Raw genomic sequence first — 22416 nt, forward strand, 5'->3', positions numbered from 1 at the left:
TTGCTTTGCTGTTGTTACCCTCACTTCCCAGACCACAGGAGCATGAACTTGGGAGGTTAGGGGTTGCCGCGGCTGGAGGAGCTTGCTGACCTCGCAGTGTGAGCCTCCTTTTCTGGGGCCAGCCACTTTCCAGGCACAGTGGGAAGGAAGGACAGCTCTTCGGCCTACCACTGACTGGTCTAAGGGCCCCCCCCTTCCTGGGAACCACCCCCAGAAATCTGAGTGGAGCAGAGCTCTTGTCTTCGACGCTTCCCCCCATGGAAGCCGTTAGCTGGGGTCTCTTTCTTTGTGTGGCAGGAGCCCAGCTCTTTGGAAGAACCCGGCATGCAGGCAGCCTCTCTCCTTCAGTAGCTTTGACACCTTCAGAGGTGAGGACAGGCCAGTTGATCTCAGCAGCCCTTAGGGGCCCCAGCACAAGGGCCAGATTCAGACCCATTCCCGATCCCAACAAGCCCCATCCCCTGAAGTCTGGGGCTGTGGCCACTCTCTGGCCCAGTGTCCCTTGGGACCTGCTGCTGGCCAAGGTCCCAAAGCCCCGGGGAAAACAGGGGACAGAGAGATGGGTCTGGAGAGTTAGGTGAATGGGCAGAGAGCATCCAGCCCTGGCGGGGGGGGGGGGTGTGCGTGGACGCTGTGCCTCGTTGGGCACCGCTGCGCTTGCTCCCGGTGACGTCATTTGGTCGGCCTGTGGTTTGTGTGTGTGTCTGTTGATCACGATGTTCCTGTTTTGTGGTTGTCTGATCCCTTGTTTTTGGCTGTGGGCTTCTGTACGAGTGTTTATTTTTAGAGGCTGCCACTTCTGGCCTGAGGGCTGATCCTTGGGCATGGTAGGCGCTTGTATTTTCTGAAATGATTGTGGCTTTAGATTTAAGTATTTATTTTGGGGTATTGCTGCCTTTTACGTGTTTCATTTACTCTGCGTGTGTGTTATATGACGGATGGTGTGAAATAATAAAAATGGGATGATTTTTGAAGTTCTGATTTTAAATTAGTTTTGCCTTTAATTTAGTTTTGTTTTAATTAAATCTTAAATTAGTTCTGATTTTAAATCAGAACTTTACCAGATACCGTATGTCTGTAGATAAACGGCTTCACTTCTGTGACTCTCACTTTCTCCTGTTCCTGAAGGAGGCATGATACTCCCTGACTTGTGGGACTGGAAATGAAGTTTGTGTAAAGTGCCTCAGGGACACCTATCGAGCGTACCCCGAGAGTGCACCAGGGGTTCAGTTTGGGTGAATTGTGGGTGTTTGACTTGGGTGATTACCAGCTGGCGTGTGTGTCTCGGGACGTCTTTGTGTCTGGTTTTCCTGTGTGTGGATGGTGTGTGCGTGTGACTCTTGGTGTCTGGCTGGACTTTGCCCTATTAGGACTCGGGGCTTTCTTTTCTTGCCAACTGAGGGCCTGCCTTGGAGTGAAGGGAGGGGAGGGGTGTGTGTGTGTGTGTGTGTGTGTGTGTGTGTGTCGGGGCTGGAAGCTGGGCTGCTGACTGTACAGGGTGTGAAATCACTGAGTCCCTCTGGGTGGGGACGTTCTTCGGTCCTGAGTCAGCCCTCTGGCCCTGAGCCACCCAGCACTCACTATTTCCTTTCAGAGAAAGTATTGCTCATGGGGTCGCCAGACAGAATGACACAGGGGACACCCCTCCTTGAGGAGAACATCTCCTTTTGTGTTCTGGACCCCTAAAATGCTTCCCCTGCCCTCTTGCTCTCTGGATCCTCTTTCCAGAATCCCAGGAGCCCAGCACTCTGAGTGAAGGCGCGTCGCCTCTGATGCGGGGACTGCTGGCTTTGCAGAACCCCATCTTGACCCAGTACTTTTGGGTCCTTGGGAGGCTGGTGAAATGCCACGGCCATGCTTTGGACTGGGGCCCCTTGCTCCCAGGCTCCCCCTCCCCGTCCACTTTGGCTTCACAGCCCTGGAACTGTGTGTTAGGGCCCCACAGCCTGGGTAGGGGTCCTTTTGTCCTTGTCCCTCACATCCCTGACCTCAGCTCTGTCTTGAGTGGTGCAAGGAGATTTTAGGACTCGGGGAACGGCAGCTCCTCCCTCCCTCCCTCGGGGAGATGAGAGGGTGTGCCAGCCTTTCACTGACACCTGTCGTTTGTCCTCCGGCTGTCTTGCAGAAGTGGTGGGACACACTCAGGGGCCTCTGGATGGGAGCCTGTACGCCAAGGTGAAGAAGAAGGACTCCTTGCATGGCAGCACTGGGGCCGTCAACGCCGTGCGCCCTGCCCTGTCGGCTACCCCCAACCACGTGGAGCACACCCTCTCCGTGAGCAGCGACTCAGGCAACTCCACAGCCTCCACCAAGACAGACAAGACTGATGAGCCGGCCCCCGGCCCCACCAGTGCCCCCGCTGCCCTGAGTCCTGAGGAGAAGCGCGAGCTGGACCGCCTGCTCAGTGGCTTCGGCGTCGAGAAAGAGAAGCCAGCGCCCATGTACCACACGCAGCATCTCCGGTCCCGCCCCGCGGGGGGCCCAGCTGCACCCGCCGCCGGCCGCCACATCGTCCCAGCCCAGGTTCATGTCAACGGCGGGGCCTTGGCATCCGAGCGGGAGACAGACATCCTGGATGATGAGTTGCCCAACCAGGACGGGCACAGCGTGGGCAGCATGGGCACACTGTCCTCCCTGGACGGGGTCACCAACACCAGTGAGGGGGGCTACCCAGAGGCCCTGTCCTCACTGACCAACGGTCTGGACAAGTCTTACCCAGCGGAACCAATGGTCAATGGCGGGGGCTACCCCTATGAGTCCGCCAGCCGGGTGGCGCCTGCCCATGTCAGCCACCCTGCCCCTGTGCGGCCCTCCTACTCGGCACAGGAGGGTTTAGCTGGCTACCAGCGGGAGGGGCCCCACCCAGCCTGGCCACAGCCAGTAACCACCTCCCACTATGGCCTTGACCCCAGCGGTATGTTCCGCTCCCAGTCCTTTCCGGAGAGCGAGCCCCAGCTGCCCCCAGCTCCGGCCCGCAGTGGCAGCAGCCGGGAGGCTGTGCAGAGGGGTCTGAATTCCTGGCAGCAGCAGCAGCAGCAACAGCAGCAGCAGCCTCGTCCCCCTCCTCGCCAGCAGGAGAGAGCCCACCTGGAGAGTCTCGGGCACAGCAGGCCCAGCCCTCAGCCACTGGCAGAGACCCCCACCCCCGGCCTCCCTGAGTTCCCAAGGGCAGCCTCCCAGCAGGAGATCGAGCAGTCCATCGAAGCACTGAACATGCTGATGCTGGATTTGGAGCCCGCCGCGGCAGCCGCCCCCCTGCACAAGTCCCAGAGCGTGCCGGGGGCCTGGCCAGGGGTTTCCCCACTATCCTCCCAGCCTCTCGCTGGCTCCCCCTGCCAGCCCCATCCCCTGACCCAGTCCAGGTCTGGCTACATCCCCAGTGGGCATTCCTTGGGAACCCCTGAGCCGGCCCCACGGTCCTCCCTGGCCCTGGAGTCCTTCCCTTCTGGCAGGCCATACTCACCTTACGATTATCAACCATGTCCTGCTGGGGCCAGCCAGAGCTTCCGTCCGAAAAGCCCAGCCTCCTCCTCCTCGTCCACCTTCCTTCCAACCACCCAGAGCCCTCCAGGGCCTCAGCAGCCCCCAGCCTCTCTCTCTGGCCTCCCCGCTCAGCCTCAGTTCCCACCAAAGGAGGCAACTTCAGACCCATCCCGCACTCCAGACGAGGAGCCACTGAACCTGGAGGGGCTGGTAGCCCACCGGGTAGCAGGTAAGAGCCGTGGGGACCACCAGCCCCGGGACTCCTTTCCTACTCCCTCCATGCCCGCCCTCTTTGGTCTTGGATAATCTTGCTGGGGGAGGTACAAGAGTAGCCTTCACCCCATGGCAGGTGCTGCTTTGACTGGGGAAGAGGCTGTCACGTGCTAGCCATCCCTCCCTGCATTCCTCGTCCATTAGGCTCCAAGGCAGGCATGAGATTCAAAGATCAGTGTCTTATAGTAAAGGGACAGGTACACAGGATCCGTAAGCTGTACTATGACAGGGGTGGGGACCAAAGCCCTGGAGCTGGAGGGAAAGCAAGGCTTACCAACTGGAGCAATCAGGGAAAGTTTAGAAGTGGTAACTTTGGGGCTGGAGTGCAGATTTTCGAGGCAGAGAGAAGAAGCTCTCTGCAACTGCCTGCTGTCCTCAGGCTTCAGTTCCTGGGGAAGGTATGGAGAAGCCTGGAGGGAGGGAGGCTTCTATAGACTCAGTTTCCCTCTTGGGCCCTCCCAGAGGCATAACAGAGAAAGGAGGGTGTCCTTAAGGCCAGGGCTCTATCTGAGTGCTCATCCTCTGGTGGGTCCCCTCCAGGTATGTCTCATTTTGGTGGGGAGGCCAAGGTTCCCCTTGTTCAACTCTCCTGTGAGTGCTTGCTTTTGGATGTCTGTGTATGAGCAGCAGGTGCTGAGAAACATAGCTCCATTTCCTACTGGAGAATGGGCTTCATTTCTGGAGGTAGGAGAGGGGATGGGGCAACCAGAGAGCTTACTGGGGAGATCTAGACAAGAAATGGCAGAGTGTTGCAGGGCCACGCTGGGAGGGGTGGGAAGGGCTCTCTTCCTTTCTTGCTGGCCTAAGGCCACGACCATTCCATGGGGGCAGCCACACTCAGTGGGAAATCCTGTGGGTTTGTTTAACTGTGGAGGTCAGGCCAGGCAGAGGTGGGCTAGAGATGGGGGCTAGGGGACTTTTTGCCAAGCCCCTCAGTGGACAGGAGAAGAGGAGCCTGGGCAGCTGACTCTGCCTTCCACCCCTTCCCCTAAATGTAGGGAAGCTGAGTCATCATATCAGCTGCAGGGTGAGAGGGAGACCCCTCCCTGAGGTTGGACTTTGGGTTTGGGGAAGCAGCTGAGGGCAGGCTGGCTGGCTATTGGGCTGGGTTCAGGACCTGGTGTGGGGGCAGGGATGTTCTGCTATACTTTGGAGCAGAGCATGGTCCCTAGTTCCACTCTCAGTAACTTCAGATTGGCTCTGATGAAAATATTTATGGCATGGAAATTGGCCATCAGGGTTTCACCTCGCCTGGAGAGCTGGTCTAGAAGCACATCATTGCTTTTAACTGAATGTCAAAACACAGGATGAGTAGCTCTCTAATTCTAGAGGTGAAAGGCTTTGTGGTGTGGTCCACATGGGGCTGCCATCTTCTGCTTTTTCCCACCTCTGAGCTCCTGAGAGAAGGACCCTTGGCTTCTTTGTCAGAGGTTTTATTCAAGGGAGAGGAATGGGGCCCTCTTACTACTTTATAGAGTTGAGGTAGCCTGGGGAATAGTAACACTCTAACTTAATGATGGACAGATTCTCTGAGGAAGCAGAGTGAATTTGCTCTCCCTACCAGAAAATCCTTCTGTATAGCTCTCCTGGAGCTTGCTGTAAAGGAAGCCGTATCTTAATAGCTCCAGAAGGATGCCCATCTTAATGTGTATCTCCCCTCAGTCTTTCCTCTCCTACCAACTTCTGAAGTCTTGACTGTCAACTTCCATATCCTTAGTTGCTCAGGCTTTGGCTGCCAAGGAGTCATAGGGAGGGAGAGATGTTGGTACAATGTCTCTGTCCCCAACCCTGCTATCATCTTCTCCCCCAACTGTGAGTGAATCAGTCAGGAGAAAGGATTAGATGTAGAGAGGGGACAGATATATTTGGTCCCCAGGGCTATAAAGGGGCCTCTTTGGTCCGTGCTCTGTCATGAAAGTATTTCTTAGGTCAGCAGGTCCTGTTTGCACAAATTCCTCAGTAACCCTGCAGAGTGTCTGCAGTACTTGTGTAAGCAGAGGTGCAAAGGCAGGATCATTGTGTACAACAACCTGGGAGTCAGGCAACAGGCCAGTACCACTTCTTCCTGCTGCTTCTATGTTCTTCTGCAAGAAGCTTGAACACAAGCTTCAGCATGTAACCCAGGAAGCTCAGATCTGAGGGAGAACCCCTTAATGGCCATGAACTGGATCTGGTTTCTCCTGGCTTTTCTCCTGCAGGTCTGCCTTTTCTTCTTTGGCTCAGTACCTCCTCCATACCTCAATACTAGATCCCTGGCTCATTCCATTTTGATCCAATGACTCCTTATCTCTTATTTCAGCTTGGATCTCAGAGAATATAGGGGTAGTTTTCTTAACTTGATAAACAGTAGGTACCAGGAATCTGTAGCGTATGTCACACTTTCTTGTGAAACATTAGAAGCATTCCTGGTACACCAGGGACAAAATAAGTATGCCTGTTATCACCACTATCACTTAACATTGTATTGGCTATCTTAGCCAGTGCAATAAGACAAGAAAAAGAAATAGGAGCCAGAGTCGTTGAGTCCATGTTATCTTATGATCCTGAGTCTGTGACTGGACTGATCTCAGATGTCTCTAGAGGTAGAGATTTCTATGCATGTTGGTGATCAGATGTGCATCTTATCTTTAAGGAGTCTAGAGTTTAGTAAGGGGAGAAAGAACTTGAACTTTAAAATGAAGTCATTCCCAATAGTGAGATATGGAGAAAGTTCTGCAAGGAGTGAAGAAAAAGGAAAGATCAGTATCAGTGGAAGAGATTGAGGAGCATTTTGAGTATGAATTTTAAATAAGAGCCTTGGGAGAAGAATAGGAGTTTGGAAGTCATGGGAGAGACAGGGTTCTTGAAGAACACAGGAAAGCATAAGTGTTTGACGAATATAGTAGATTGAGAGCATATTGGCAGTGAGAGAGAGTCAAGGAAGGTAGCCTGGGACCTGCCTCTGGTTGGTCTTAAAATACCAGACTAAAGAGCTTGAATCTTATCTAGTGGCAATGTAGGAAGCTGTGGCCATGTTTTAGTTGGGAGTATGCCATGATCAGAGCTGTAATTTAGGAAGATGTATCTGGTAGATCTGGGCAGGAAGAACGCAAAATAGGAGAAACTCTGAGTTGGGAGTTGTCATTGTTTATTAAGTAGACTGGGTCAGGCAATTGTATTAGGGTGCTGACCATGGAGATGAAAAAGAAGAGATGGGTGCCAAGGATACTATAAGAGTAGAGCCAATATACTTACAAACTGATTGGGTGTAGGGGTGAAGGAGAGGAAGACATCAAAGAGGATTCTGAGGCTCCATGAATAGGAACAGAATGCTAGTTCCATTAATAAGCCAGGAGTTAGGAGGAACAGATTTCATATAAGATGAAGACATCAGTGTTCCTTATTTTGAGTTTGAGGTGACAGTAGAGCCTGTACATAGACATGTATGGTAAGCAGCTAAACATCTGAAATTGGAGCCTGAAAAAATAGAAAAAACTATAGAATTTGGAGTCATCCTCAAAAGACATGGGTTAAAGCACTGGCCATGAATGAACTCTCTATGTCAGAGGGCATGGAGAGAAAAGAACTTAGGATGAAATGGCTATGAGAGGAATGGAGGGGAAGGGGGCTGAGAAGAAACGTTCAGGACAGTGAGAGAAGACAGGGACAGTGGGTCACCACAGAAGTCAAGACAGAAAAGGATTTCTAGGAGCGGGGGTGGGGGGTTCACAGTGTCACTGGAGAGATCATGAGGAGGAGGACTGAATTCACTGGGCTTTCCAGTTAGGTGGCCCCAGGGATTTTCAAACATATTTTCAGTAGAGCAGTAGTGGTAGAAAGCAGATGGCAGGATTGAGGGGTGAGTGCAGAGAGGCAGTGCAGCCAGGATGACCACTGTTCTTTTGAGTGGTTGTATGATAAAAGCAAAGAGGATGGTAGCTGAAGAATGCAGGCTGATATGAAGAGCCTATTTTTCCCCCCCTCTAAATATAGAAGCCATGAGAATGATTTTAGAGGAGAAGCAGAAGTTGAATATGGAGGGAATAGAAAGAAGAAAAAGATGGAAGAGAAAGAAAGAAGTTGCTAGGATAAGACCAATAAGGAAGGACGAGGGGATATAGGCCTAGGAGCCCAGGGGGATGATTAAGGCTCAATGAGGAGGTGAGATACCTCCTTGTGGAGTAAGAGTGAAGGATGAATACAGATATAGGGAAATATATGTGTCAAGCTTTGGGACCTCGAATTGAGAACCCAACTTTTACATTTCATCATGGAAAGAGGAGATTACATCCAGGTCCATTCAGTCATTCATTCAGCGTGCATTCCTCGTCTGTGTTAGTCTAGGGTCTGGAAAGATGGTGGTAAATAAAAGAGGTAAAAACCCTTGCCTTCATGAGGGAGGTGGACAATAAACACATAAGCGAATACATATATAATCTGTCAGATGGTGGTAAGTGGCACAGAGATAAAACGAAGCAGGAAAGTGTCAGGAGTTGAGAGTGGGTAGGTGGTTGCACTTGACATAGGATCAGGGAAGGCTGCCCTGGCAGTGAGGGGATGTACAAATGGAACAGCAAGTGCAAAGGCCCTGAGGTTGAGGTGTACCTGATGTGAGGTGTGGAGTAGGGCTTGAAGTCGAAGAGGTAATGGGCCTGGATGCCAGCTTGTAGGGGGCCTTATAGGTGATTCTAAGAGCTTGGGCTTTTACTCTGTGTGCTGTGTGCACAGCAGTGATGTCATCTGACTTGTTCTAAAAGGATCGGTGTGGCCAGGATGGAAGGGAGGTAGACAGTGAGGCAGCTGCTGTGGAGATGGTGAGAAGTGCTTAGGCTGTAGACAGTCTGGGAGGTGGAGCCATCAAGGCTAGACGTGGGTAATGAATGAGAAAAGTCAAGGACAGCTCTAGGGTTTTGGACCCGAGCAACTTAAGGATGGAGTTGCTCCTTGCTGAGATGGGTAAGGATGTGGGAAGAGCAGACTTGGAGGGAACGTCAGCAGTGTGATTTTGGCCATGATAGTTGGGAGATGCCCTCGAAGCTGCCACGGGGAGAGGTTGGAACTTAGAAATGTGGGCATCGTGATGCCGGGACGTAAGGTTGCCAGTGTATGGTGTCATGTGAAGTGTGGCACGTGTGGTTGCACCTGGGGGGAACACACGTGCAGCAGAGGTCCCAGGGCTGAGTCCCAGAGCTTCAGAGGGAAGTGGCCAAGAAGCTGGTGTGGATTAGCTTGTGAGGCGGTGCGTTGGGGAAGGAGCAGGGTTTCCTGTGCAGCCCCCGTGGGGACAGGGAGTCAGTGAATGCGGATAAAAGGAGGGTGTAGCAGGTCTTCATAGTGCATTAAGATGGGCTCATTTTAAGGACTTTCTGGTGGTGCCCAGCAGCCTTGGGCAGGAGTAGAAGTGGAAGGGACTCCAGGGAAGAGGGTTACAGAGGTGGGGGTGAGGGAAGGATGAAGGGCAGGGGGATGTTAGGATGCTAGGGACTGTGGCCCTGGGGCTCAGGCTGGTAGGGTCACTGCTGGATCCAGAGGAGGCAGGTGACCACGAGAGGACAGAGGTCCCAGGATGGGGCCGTGCTGACTGTGAGGACAGGTGAGTTGTGGAACAATAGGATTGCTCGCCTGGTCCCGGGCCAGCACCTGCTTGCCCCTTGCTGGGGTTAGAAAAGTGAGAGATGTGGCATCCTGAGGGACAGCAGGAGGTCCACCTGCCCACTGGGGAAGCAAGACCCCGGATTCACCCTCTCTTCTTGTCTCACACCCTCCCACCTCCCTCCAAGCGTGTGGCCAGATCCCAGACTCAGAACACCAACTAATCTTGATTTTCTCTTTGTTTCTGTTTTGTTTCGTCTTGTTTAATGCCTCGTCCCTTGCGTTCTCCGTGTGTTCTGTGTCCATCTGTCCTCTGTGCCATGGGCGTGGTGCCTCCCTTGCCTGGTGTCATCCCCTCCCTGCCCCCCCCCGCCTTCTCTTCCCGCTTGCCTCCCTCCCTGCCGGCTCCCCGGGGTCGGGGTGGGCAGCATACAACGCCAAGCTGCAGGGCATGGGACACACCGGCTTCCAGCTGCGTCCTCTCCACCGGCTCCGATCTTCCTCCCTCTCCGGTTGGTTCCCCTCCACCCCTTCCCCCTTACCAGTCTCTGGCCCTCACTGTAGCTCTCAGCTTCTCTTCCCTTCTTTCTCATGGACTTCTTCTAACCTTTGCCCGCTCTCATCCTGGGTCATTTTTCCCATCCCCCTTACCTTTCTTCCTCCTCCTTCTGTCCTCTTCTCTCCGTCTCTTCCCATTCTCTTTGCCCCCCCCCGCCCCCGCTTCCTTACACCCCCCCACCCCCGCCACAGCCTACTTCTCCCTCCTGCCTCTCTCAAGACTCTCTCCCCCTCCTTTCTGCATGAGCGAGTGCTCCCACTTCTGCATGGACACAGGCCTGATGCTTTTGGCTTTGGCCTTACTTGCTAGGAACAGGGTCTGGGGTGACTAGATGAACTTTCAGGCTCCCCACGGACACACATGCCTTTGCAGTAAGTGTGCTTGGTGAGGGCGGGGACAGCCCAGCCCTCTGGCCACCCTGGCCAGATGACCCAGGCTGCTGGGCCAGGGTCTCAGCAGGAGCCAGGCTGTGCTTTGCATGGGTCACCAGGCTCACGACAAAGAGTGGCGCCCTGGCACCTGCTGTTCTGTCTACTCTTGAGCATGGTCCTCTGGGGACACGGCTCCCCCTCTGACCTCATCCCGAATCTCTGATCCCAGGACCCATGTCCAAGAGTCAGAAGCCCTGGGCATGGTCCGGGCTCTGCCAGTGACCACCTCTGTGACCCTGGGCAAGTCTCGTAGTTACTCAGAGCTCCATTTCCTACCATGGAAAAGGGAGTCATCATAGCCTACCATGTGTATTTTGCATGGTGGCTTGACGTGCCCCAATATGCCCGCATGGAGGGTGATGCCCACTAGCGTCTGCCCATAGGCTGTTAGCTCTGGGAGGGAGTTGCCCCATCATTTTCCCTGCCCCTCCAAGCCTGGAGGCCCAGGGGAGAGATAGGCCGTGCTCAGGTTCCCCCCAGGTCATGGCCTTGAGCACTTCCAGGAAAAGGTGTAGGGGTAGTGGGGATTTTTGACTCCTAAGGGCAGTATCTGGTGTTTGCCTAGACCCTCCTCTTCCCAGTCCATGGAAAATGGGGAGATGGCTCTAGCAGAATGCCCCCTGTCCGCCTCCTCTCCCCTCCCTTCACCCCTTCTCGGCCCAGTGGTGGGGAGCGCAGTGTTCAGTCGGACCTGGGTGTTGGGGGCAGATCTGGGACAGTGGGCCTGTCCCGAGGGGAGCTGGCTTGGCTTGCCCTGGGGCTGCTAGTGTGATCGCCGCCGTGTGGCTTTCTGGTGCCCTGGCCCGGCAGGTGGCCTCCCGGAGACCCTGGCTTTCGGAGCCCCAGGCATGCTGTTGGACACCCAGCCCCGTCGCCTGGAGCTGAGGAATCCAGGCTTTTGGAAATCGGAAGGCTGGAAAGAAGAGCTGGGTCTGCGGGGGTGGCCCTGACCAGTCTGGGGGCCGGGGGGGGGGGGGGGATAGGGGCGGCGTGTGATGAAACCTGACTCCAGGCGTTTGTCTATGGGACTCGGGGCACCTGTGCTTTGCCAAAGTGGGTGTTTGGGTGTGTGCTAGGGCTGCAGCCCCCGGAGGTCAGTGTGTGTGTGTGTGTGTGTGTGTGTGTGTGCGCGCGTGCGCGCACGCATGCGTGTAGGGAGTGGAACACATGGACACAGAGGCCTCGACAGAGACAGGGAACCAGGCCAAGTGATCGAGAAAGTCCTGGGGTTGAGGGTGGTGGTGTGGAGGTGTGTGGCAGGGACTAAACCTATTTTTAGCATCGGTCAGTCTCTGGGACATGAGGGAGGGGTGTTGTCTCTGTGACACTGGCTGTTAGCTTGTGTCCAGCCGTCCCAGCTTGGCTGAGGAACAATAGGACTCTCTTCCCTCCCCGCTGCCATGCCCTGTCTCCCCTCCTGTAGAGAAGGACAAGAGAGAGGGGACATGGCTCTCCAGCGCTCTGGGGCATATCTGGGCCTGCCAAAGGGAACAACAGTGAGATACTGTGTTCAGAGAATGTGAGAGGCTCTGACTGGCCACGGGTGCCATGGGGCACGCTGCAGGGGGAGCGGCCATCTCCGAGGGAGTGGAATGTGGGGTCTTTCCCTTCTGCAGAGTCCAGCTTTTTGGGGGTCACCCGGTCTATCTCTCCCCCCGCCACGGGACTTGAGGAGGTGTGGTCGTTCTCAGATAGCTGACTATACCAGGATCTCGCTTCCTCTGCTGTTGAGAAGCTCCTCTCGGGCAGTCTGGCCCCTTCTCAGCTCAGCACCTGACTGGAGGGTGCTTCTGGGCAAACTGGAGAGCGTTTTCTCTGTCCCTCGGGGAGATTTAGGGCCTCGAATGGAAACAGACCCACTTTTCAAGGGCAGACATCAGATCCCCAACCAGGGAACCCAGCCACCCCTTGCAAAGGCACAGGGATCTGCCAGAAAGAGGCTGCTGGGCTGGGTGAGCCGGAACTGAAACCAGCCCTAATGCATTTCTTTTAACCTTGGAGCTGAACTTAGCTCCAAACCCCTAGAGCCTTTCCCAAATGGGCCTCCTTTGTCACAATTATTATTAGAAAATCAATGGTTATGTCTGTTTCTTTCTAATGTTTTTGCCAGGAATGAAACACGCGGCAGCTCTGGACCAGGCCGCCCAGGCGGCAGGGACTCGGTGGAGGTGGGAAAAGTGGGGCGCAGGCAGGAAGCCCCTGCAAACGTGGCATGGTGCTCAGGGCAGCCCCTTCTCTGATGGCTGGGAGCCTGGGGTGGCTGCGGCCTGGGGTCCCAGGAGCTGCCCAGTCCTGGGAGAGCCTGCTGCGTCTTTAATCTGGCTTGATGGTCCTATCCTGGTCCTAACAGACCGTTGTTAGGACTGGGTGACCTCCCATTTTTCTATTTGGAAAATCAGGGCATTTTAAGAGGAGGGCTTATTTGCTTTAAGTCAAGCGGTTTGTGAGTCTGGTTCACTGTCCCTTCCAGGGCTCTTTTCTCTTGGTTGAGATAGCAGGCAGGCTGCCCTGAGTTGTAGAGAGTCCCAAGAGGAGGCTTGAAACCTCCCCCCATGCTCCCCTGGGTTCGTCTGCCTTGTAGACGCTACACCAGTCCTGCTGCCATCCGGATGGGGCCCCCGGCTATGTGATCGGATGAGTGCGTGTCTCCGAGGGGCTGTGTGTGCGTGTGTGTGTGTGCGTGAGTGAGTGTGTGCCCTCCCCTAGTCTGGCGTCGGCAGCCTGCTGTTCATGACAGGTCAGAAGGCTTCCCAGCCTGGGATTTTCATGGCAGCCTTAGCGGCTGTGCCAGGAGCCGGAGCAGGGGTCACGCAGACCCCACCATGGAGGGCAGGTGATTCAGTCTGGAGCGGGCCTCACAGGCACATCCTGGGGGGACCAGTGGTGTGTGTGTGCGTGCATGCAGGTGTGTGTGTGTGCACAGAGTGCCACGGGACAGGGCGTCCCGATGTGTCGGCCACAAGGCTGGCACAGCCAGGGTCCCACGTGCCTTCTGGTGCAGCCCAGAACTTCCCCTCGCTTAACCTACCCCTGCAGGGGGTGTGGTGAAGGCAGAGCTGCGGATGTCCTCACACAAAATCCCAAAGACAAGAAGCCTATCTTGGCTTCTGGGCCGTGGGGAGTACGTTTTCTAGGATTCTGGAGCCAGCTCAGAGAGGCTCAGCCCAGCTGCGGGGAGACAGAGTAGGAAGGAAGGCGGGCGAGGCTAACAGCCTGGGGAATGGAAGGGAATGCAGAAAGGCAGATGGAGCGCATGACTTCAGGCCCTTGGCCTGATGCTCCAAGGGGAGGGGAGGGGCGGGGCGGGAAGCTGGACCATCTTTGGGGCGCAACGAGGGGAGTGTAGACGAGAGGCCAACATAAAGGCGGTTGGTAAAGGTTGTCAGAGGTGCACAGGAGGAAGGCTGGGGAACCCCAGAGAAGGCCAGCAATATTCTAGGGTCCAGCTGGGGCTGGGGACTTCATGACAAGGCTTAGTCATTTCTTTGTTTCTTCTTGGGAGCGCCATCTGCGAGATGATGCATGATTTGCTCTCTCCCAAGTTCTTCCCCGCGGGCCCGATGTTGCTTGTTGGTTGATGCAGTCACCTTGGAGACGGTCTCTCCTCTCCCCACCTTCCCTCACTTGCCTGGAAGCCCTGGCCCTCGGCCTCCAGGGTTTGAAAGGCATTGACATCTGTTTCTCGTATCAGCCCTTTGTGCTTTGGGCCCCAATCCTGTGCAGGGCGGAGAATCCTGGGGAAGGCCAGCCCCACCTCAGTGGATCCCCCACCCTGCAGAGGAAGCCTGGGGTGTGGGCAGAGGGAGGCAGTGGGGAGTCCGGAGGTGAGACAGGCCCAGCTCCAGTGTGGACCCTGGCTGAGACACACCTCCTCCTCTGGGGAACTGGGCCTGATCGATCCTTTCTCGTCTACAATGCTCATTGCTCTCTCTGCCCCGCATTCCTCCCAGGGGTGCAGGCTCGGGAGAAGCAGCCTGCAGAGCCTCCCGCCCCTCTCCGGAGGCGGGCAGCCAGCGATGGACAGTATGAGAACCAGTCTCCAGAACCCGCGTCCCCCCGTAGCCCTGGGGTTCGTTCCCCTGTCCAGTGCGTCTCCCCTGAGCTGGCTCTCACCATCGCCCTCAATCCTGGAGGGCGACCCAAAGAGGTGAGTCCTGTGGCCAGAGAGAGAGGAGTGGAGCCCGCCTCAATGGTCTAGGAGTCACAGTGTCACCTGTGTGGCCCTGCCCTATCAGGAAACTCAGTCCTCACCCCTGTCTCTTCTCTGGCACATGGAATCTGGCATTTCCTCCCTAAATAGCTTATATGCTCTCTCTTTTTTAGATTAACACTGAGATCAAAGTTCCCTCCTTGATTTCTAAAGAGTGCTGTTTAGTAGGATGGTAAGGGTACGACACAGATGACCACAGTCTCTAAGCTCCCAGCCAGGCCCTATAGACTGACAAGAGTGGTTTTGAATTCTTTCTAGGTGTGGGGTTTCCTTGGGAGATCTAATTTCAATGCCAAAATGTCTGTCTGTCATGGGAGGCAGTCTGTCATGGGAGGCAGTAGCTCTCACACTTCAAAGACCACCAGGGAGCTTGAGAAAAATGTTAATTCCCAAGTCCACCTCCAGAGATCCCAGCATATTAGATCTGGGGCAGGGCCTAGGAATAGGCGTTTTAAACATCCATGCTGGAAGATTCTGATATGAGTGACCCATGTCCCATAAAATCCAGGCTAGCGAGTCATTCTGGCTAAAAATGGCTTTTGGACATCTTTTCTCTGCTGCCTTCTGGCAGGACCCGAGTCCCCCACCCCCAGCCCCATTCTCTTTGGCCCTGTTGCGGAACATTTCCAAGGCAAGTGTTCCTGATTTCCACCCGTGCTGGATCATGGCTTTGCAAATAGAACTTCTGGTTCTCTCAGTGACAAAGGAGTTGGGGTTGGGGGGTGGGCCATGAATGGTGGTTCCTCGAGGAGGGGTGGGTGGTAGGGCTGGCGAGGGGACATGTGGGCTTGTTACCTGGTAAACCCGTGCTCTTCAGAGTCACAGCCACCAGTGGGCCTCCCCTTCCACCTCCCCTCTTCTTCTCCCGCAGCCCCATCTGCACAGCTACAAGGAGGCCTTTGAGGAGATGGAGGGAACCTCCCCGACCAGCCCACCATCCAGTGGGGGTAAGAGCTCCTCACTAAGCCTGTCTTCCCTGGGTCCCCACAAGGCTCTCTCTCAGCCCCGGCCTGAGTAAGCACCTTGGGTTTGTGGGGAGATGCTGACGGAGGGCAGGGCTGAGATCTGTCGCTCTGGGTCTAGATGGCTCGTTTCAGTTCAGCATCCCTGTCCGGCTCCTCTTCCTTCCACTGTCCACACGCACACATGTGGGGGTGCAGTAGCCACCCCCCACATCGGGATCCTACTGACCTTCTGCGGGGTCTCTGGCCTCCCAAAGTCTAGAATTTTCCTAATCATTGAGAGGTTTTGCATCTTGTGTGCAAAACTCCACCCTCCCATCCTAAAGTGACTCTCGGTGACCTGCTGTGTATCTCTGATCTTCTGTACCCCTTGATCTCCTGGCTCTTGAGCCCCATTTTTATCTACATCCGGGCACCTCTTCCATTTCACGCAGCCTACTAAGTTTTCATCAGGGGAAGAAAGGAGTCCCCAGATCATCTATCCTCAGTGTCCGGGCAGGAATATTCCGTCTCTAGCCCGTGATGGACTCATGGGAGAGGCAAAGCCCTGATGGACAGAGGCCTTTCCATCCAAAGAGAAGATCTGGATGTGTGCAGGGCCGGGGTCGTGTACCTTATGGTAGACAAGACGGGGAAGCTGGAAGTGGGGTAGCCGTGGAATGACAGCGATGGAACATGCCTGAGACGGACTCAGGGTCCCCGTGGCAGGTCTGGGGCAACCAAGGAAGGAGAGACCAGGGAGGGTGGAGAGTATGTATATTCTCCCGAGGGCTTGTATGGGCTGCTGTCTGGGGCACGCAGGAAGCCAAAGCTGGGAGTGGAAACCATGACCCTCCCCAGGGTAGCGTGGCCCAGTGGAGATCCAGCCCAAGTCACATTTGCGATGGAGCATTTTCTAGTGGCCGCATTGAAAAACATCATAGAAAACTGGAGAAGTAAACTGTAATATTTTTTTGTTTAACCCCAACCGTCTAAAACATTATCATTTCAACAGATAGATCAAGATAAAAATATTAATGAGATATCTTACAGACTTTTTAAAATTTTTTTTGAGATTCAATCAGCCAACACATCGTACCTCATCATTAATTTCAGATGTCATGTTCAATGATTCATCAGTCGCCTCTAACGCCCAGTGCTCTATCTTTAAAAAATTTTTTTAATGTGAAAAGAGGCTGGTGAAATTACTTTTAAGACGTTTTATGGAATTCGAAAGATCTATTATATTATAATTTCAACATGGAATCAATATAAAGAGATACATCGCATTCGTGTTTCCTACCAAGTGTTTGAGACCTGGTATGTGTTACACCTGGAGCGGATCTCAATTCTGATTGGCTGTACAGCCGTCACCATCCTGCCTGCCATCTCAGACAGTGTGCGCCCAGGGTGGGCTACCCAAGAGGCAACTCCGTGGCCTTTTGTGACTCCCTGGAATCGCTCTCCCTCCTGAGGGTGGTCTTAACCCGCCACCCTCCCGCATGCTCGGATTCACTGTTGGTCCAGTCAGCCAGGATCTTGGGCACCACCCCATGTGGGATGGAAGCCATCCGGGCAGAGTCAGGCTTAGGTTTTGTCATATGTGTCTGTTCCCGTTCTTCACTCGCTGCCCTGGCCGGCCCTGCTGCCCTAGCGGGGAGAATAAGTCAGAGGTTTCATCAGTGCACAGGGTTGGGAGAGAGGACAGGGGCGGAGAAATGCAAGGAATTCCTCTCTCGGGAAGCAAAAACCTTGCCTGGCTTCGGGGCCGCCCACTCGTCTGCTTCAGCAGAAGAGCCCGATGCCAGGGGACGGGGGCACGAGCGACGAGGGAGCTGGAGGAGCTGGAGGTGGAACCAAGAGAAACCTCCCCCTGCCTCTCGTCCTCTTCGTCTTGTCTCAGTGATCGCCCTGTGCCTCTGCAGCACCTCCTTTACCAACACATGCTGGCCTGTGGGCTGGAGGTGCTCCATGGGTGTTCAAGGGACTGTGGTCTCTGAGGCTGGGCTCATTCCTCCATGGTTAATTACATTCAGATTTATTCATTCATTTGACAAACATTAATAAGGGTCTATTGCAAGACGCCATTTTTAGTAATGGGCAGGGGGGCAGAAATTGAATCTTTGTGTGGTGTGTGTGTGTGTGTGTTTGTGTGTAAGGAGAGGGAGGGATAGAGACATGCAAGCTTAGCCTTACTTTTTTACTGGGATGTTTGCATTTGTACACATTTGTCCCCTCTGCTGTGTTATGTCCACTGGACATCTGAGGACGGTGTGCGGGCGCAGTCTGCCCCATCCAGGGCCCTGTGATTTCTCACTATTTCTGTGTGTACCTGTGTATACACCCACATGTGCACAGAGAAGCTATGTATGTTGCTTATAGTGAGAGACTGTAGCTTTTTGTTTCCAGTGGGTCTCTCTGTCTTTTGGGGAAAAGAGGAGGGGTCCAGGAGGGTCCTGGGGCTGCCGTGTGGGGACCAGGCACCCGAGGGCTATAGCTCATTTGTTGGGGCCATTAGTGTGTGGCAGGCAGGCTTGGGCTCTGGCTGACCTGTGTGGCTGCCTGTCCTCAAGGCTGGTCGCCTCTGCATGCTCCCAGCAGCCGTGATAGGAGACATGGCAGCTGCCCCCGAGAAATCGTGTGACTGGGCATACCAACCACACTACCATTCAGCTCGGAGTGCCATTCAGCACGTCCTTGGCTGGTGGGACAAGGCTGACGGCCCTTTCTGACCTTGTGTGTTCCATGACACCTCTAGCCCAGCCAGGCAGCTTGGAAGGGCCCTGGGGTTTGCGCAGGGAGTTGGTGCTCTTGCCAGAGGAACACCGAGGTTTTGGGGGTACAGAGAGCCCCACACTGAGAAATTCTCTCTTCCTGGGGTTTACAAGTGGCATGGTCGGCTAGGGGTCAAAGACCTCCAGCCGAGGGCTGCCCAGGGATCTCAGGGTTGGCATGGCTCCACCCGTGATCCCTTACTCCCTCCGTCCTTTACAGGATGTGCCTTCTTGTTTTCCCATTTCCTTTTGTTCTCTAAGCCCACCCAAGTGCACAGTGTGGAAGGACTTGTGTGTGTGTTGGGGGAGCGAAAGGATGAGGGAAGAGAGAATATAATCCGGAGGAAGTCAGAGATAGCCAAGGAAAGCCGTGTGTATGTTGTGAGCTATGGCGACGTAAGGGGACCACAGTGATGCCCCTGGGGGCCCCAGGATAAAAGTTATTTGCTCAAGGTCGAGGGCCAGGGCCGGCTTGAGGGGCATTTGCTGACTTTTTCACTCTACCGTTGGAGCTGTGGAGAAACACGGAAACAGGAAAGGGCCGTGGGAGCAAGGGAGGAACCCCTGGGACTGGGGCCGGCTCCTCTGCCCTCCTTCCTGCTGCCCACCCCTCACCGACATGTCCTCACTCAAGGGGGTCCCCGCTCCTGCCCCCCCTTTTCCTCTCCCCACTCCTCCCTCATCACCAGGCTCACTCCCCGTGTCTCCTCTCTTCTTCTTGGCACAGTGCGCTCCCCTCCAGGTCTGGCTAAGACACCCCTGTCTGCTCTCGGCCTGAAACCCCACAACCCAGCGGACATCCTGTTGCACCCTACAGGTGGTGAGTGACTCCAGCTGGAAGGGAAGCGGTCGGGAGGCCAGAGGGAGGAGTAGGGGTTGGAGGACCCCTGTGGTCCGGGGCCGAGCCTCGGGATCTCATCAAAAAATGCCCAGAGATGATAGGTCCTCAGGACCCTCTGGAAACAAGAAAGCCTGGCTTTGTGCCCACAGTGCGGTCAGTCCTGAGGACGGGGGCTCTCTGCAGGGGTTGAGGGGGATAGGTCCCTCTGCAACCTTGTGCCCATGGACAGGTAGGGTCAGTGCCACTCCAAAGGGGCTCTGACTTGGGGATTTGGACGCTTGGCCTCAGTTTCCTTGGAGTTGGTTAGCTCCCTGCCAGAAGCCTGGCTCTATCCCCCCGTACACACACACACACACACACACACACACACACCTGTGCGTGTGCACACACACCCCAGTTCCCACCTCCCACTTCCTCACCACATCCCCCAGCTCCCCTCCTCCCTGTGGGCAAGGGGAGAGTAGAGGGCGCAGGCTGAGACCAGAAGGTTGTCTCTGGTTTTAGGGCTGGGCTGGGGCTCTTGGGGCCAACTTTGCTTTTCTTCCTTAGTCGCCAGAAGACTGATCCAGCCAGGTAGGAGGGCAATGACACGCATGTGTGACCCACATGGACACACGGCCGGCACAGCCTCCCCCTTGGGAGGTGTCTGCATGGCCGCAGACACTGAGTCACCGGGGAGCACAAGGGGCCTGGGGCTTCCTCTCACCAGCCAGCACACTTCTGCTTGGGATGCAAGCCCCAGGCACAGGGGCTGGGAGTGGGGGCCGGCTTTGTCCCTGAGACCGAATCCCTCTTTAGACTATGTGTCCTAAGCCCGCAGGGCCGTGTCAGGGTGGACCTCACCTCTTACCCTGGGCTCCTCTGCCCCCGTCTCACCCCTGCTTTCCTGCCTCTTTTTTCTCAGCGGATTGTCTTTCAGGAAATAATCTGTTAATCGATCTCTCTCTCTCCTTTCTGCCTTTCCTCTCCTCCTCACCTGCCTCTCTTTCCTGCCTCTCCTTCCTCCTACCTCTCCTCACGTCTTCCCTCAGAGGAGGATGAGGGGAAGGTGGTGACCGAGCTTCCCAAAGGTAAGTGTGGCTTTGCTGTGTGGCCGCTTCCTGCTCTCTGGGTCTGGGAATGGCCATTCTTGAGTAGCTTGCCCGGGCTGGCTCGGGTGTAGCTCTCTTTCCTGACAGGTCTCAGATGACTGGGCACATAGCCTATTGTCACCCCTACCCCCACCCCTTGATGAGCTGTCACTCACCCTGGATGTTGCCTGAGTTCTGACGGGCAAGCTGGGCTGGGGTTCAGGCATAGCCAGCTCCAGGCGCCAGGGCGGTGCCATCTGGTGTCGACCCCCACCTCAGCCGCACCCCCGCTAGGTTGCCTGGGGGTGCTGCCAGCCCCCTCGATGGGCGAAGGGATGCATGTTCTTCTGCTGCCTGGGGGCACTCCATATGTGTCACTCAAAGCAGGCCTTCTCAGCAGTCTTAGCCGAGAGTAGGCTGCTTGAAGCCCGTGCTTGGGGCTTATCAACACAGATGGTAGGAAGTCTGTCCTTCTGGGAGCTTGGATGCCTCTGGGGTTCTCAGAACAGCGATGGGTCCACTCCCACATGAGTGAGTCGGGACACCCATGCACATAATTTTGATAGTTTCCTGGAGTTCGCATGTTTGTGGCTCAGCTTAACCCTCGATTTAGATGAATTCTGTGTTGTACGTGAAGCAGGGAATGGGACGTAAGCAGAGAGGGGACTTGATTGGGTTGGAGGCCTTGAACTTATTAGGGACAGAATTCAAATGACAAGTCAGAGCATGAGGTGAAATGGAGAGGGTGCCAGCCTAGGCCTTCTGTGTGTGGCTCTGGGCATCTGTGTCCTCCTCTCCTTCACCAGGGGGCCTTGGATCGGGGCGGGGAGGCTGAGGTCCCTTCCAGCTCTGACGTGTTAGATGTTTTGACCTCCCACCTGGGTCCTGGTTCTCTGCAGCCTGGTTTCCTTAAAGGTTCTATCAGCCTTTCTCTCTCTCTCTTTCTTTCTTTTCCCACAAACACTCTTAGTGGGAGGGTCTGAGGGGAGATTATCCCAGGAGCTGACAGGCCCTGGATGCTGTGTTTTCCCCTTGGGGACGATGCTTCAGAGAAGTGAGTATTAGCAGTTATGAACTGAGACCTGCCCATTTTGCCTCACAGATGCCTCTCAGCCTTCAGGGCCCCGAGGCTTCCGGCCCTCTTCCCTGTGTCCTGGAGCCACAGAGTTTGGAGGGGAAGGTTCTTGCAGATCTCCTCAGCTACACCCATCATTTTCAGGGATGGGGGGCTGAGGCGTGTGTTGTGGGGTTGGGAGTCTGGGGCTTCTGCCCCAGGCCACAGTGAGGAGACAGCAGGACCCAGACTGGACCTACTCTTCTCTGTCTCCTCCTCATCCAGGGGCTATTTCAAGGCCCTCCTCCTGCTTCCAGGCACCGTGCCCTGGGATTCCAGCGTGGGGTTGGAATTGCTGTTGCAGCCTGGGGGGTGGGGCAGGAGAGGGGCAGGCAGCAAGGCTGTGGGCAGCCTGTTCCATTTTTCCTGACTCATGTACCACCTCCCGGGTCAGACTAAAGCACATTCTTTGCTGACCCTCTGAAGTGTGGCTTGATTTCCCTGCTGAGACTTTGATGAGAAATTCAGAAAAAGATGCCTGTGAGGAAAAATGATCAGAGGCAGGATTACCTAGCCAGAGGAAGAGCAGACTTTAAGGGAATCTGCTCTGGTCAAGGCTCTGTACTTAATGTTTGTCATGCATCCATTGTCTCATTCACTGATTCATTTATTCAGTATTTTATGTGCCTACCTGTGCCCTGGGCCTGGCTCCGGGAATGTAGTGATAAGCAGGACTGTGATTCCTCATCTCATGGAGCATAGGCAGGAGCAGAAGCCAGAATTAAATTACTTGGAATTACATATTGAGAGAGTGCTCCAAAGGGAAGGGATATAGTTTAGGAGACTTTCTAGCCAAGAACCTGACTTTGGCTGAAGAAGTAAGATGTGAGGGTGAGTGACTTTAACTTGGTGAAACCGGCAGGTGAGAAGAGCATTCCATTTGGAGGAAAAGCATGTACAAAGGCCCTGGGGTTGGAGAGGATTGCATTTTTCCCCCCAGGAATAATATAATCAGTGAGGCTGAGAGTAAGAGGGAGCTAGCGGATGGAGCAAGGGGGAATGTGGTCCGGATGAGGTTCAGCAGGCAGGAGTAGGACCATGTAGGACCATCGTCACATCATCTTGTTTAGCAATCACAGATGCATCCAAAAGAAAGTGGTAGGAACCCCATTTTACCAATGAGGAGATGATGTTTAGGGCTGTTAAATG

The 22416-nt window shown here is 54.9% G+C and overlaps 1 protein-coding gene across 25 annotated transcripts in view; it reads left to right on the forward strand.

The window, feature by feature from the left end:
* The window catches only part of TNS1 (tensin 1), a 221448-nt gene that overhangs the window by 174510 nt on the left and 24522 nt on the right, over positions 1–22416 (forward strand). For 10 of the 25 annotated variants that reach the window (XM_082690433.1, XM_082690452.1, XM_082690442.1 and 7 more), the window contains 7 exons: positions 2126–3712; positions 9756–9839; positions 14268–14464; positions 15399–15474; positions 18970–19062; positions 19633–19656; positions 20115–20153. In XM_082690433.1, coding sequence (XP_082546559.1) covers positions 2126–3712; positions 9756–9839; positions 14268–14464; positions 15399–15474; positions 18970–19062; positions 19633–19656; positions 20115–20153 — 2100 coding nt within the window. The remainder of the gene's footprint in view (positions 1–2125; positions 3713–9755; positions 9840–14267; positions 14465–15398; positions 15475–18969; positions 19063–19632; positions 19657–20114; positions 20154–22416) is intronic. The other 15 variants (XM_082690436.1, XM_082690449.1, XM_082690437.1 and 12 more) reach the window with 7 other exon arrangements.

This window comes from Mustela nivalis (genome assembly GCF_964662115.1).
Source record: "Mustela nivalis genome assembly, chromosome: 11".
NCBI classification, from domain to species: Eukaryota; Metazoa; Chordata; class Mammalia; order Carnivora; family Mustelidae; genus Mustela; species Mustela nivalis.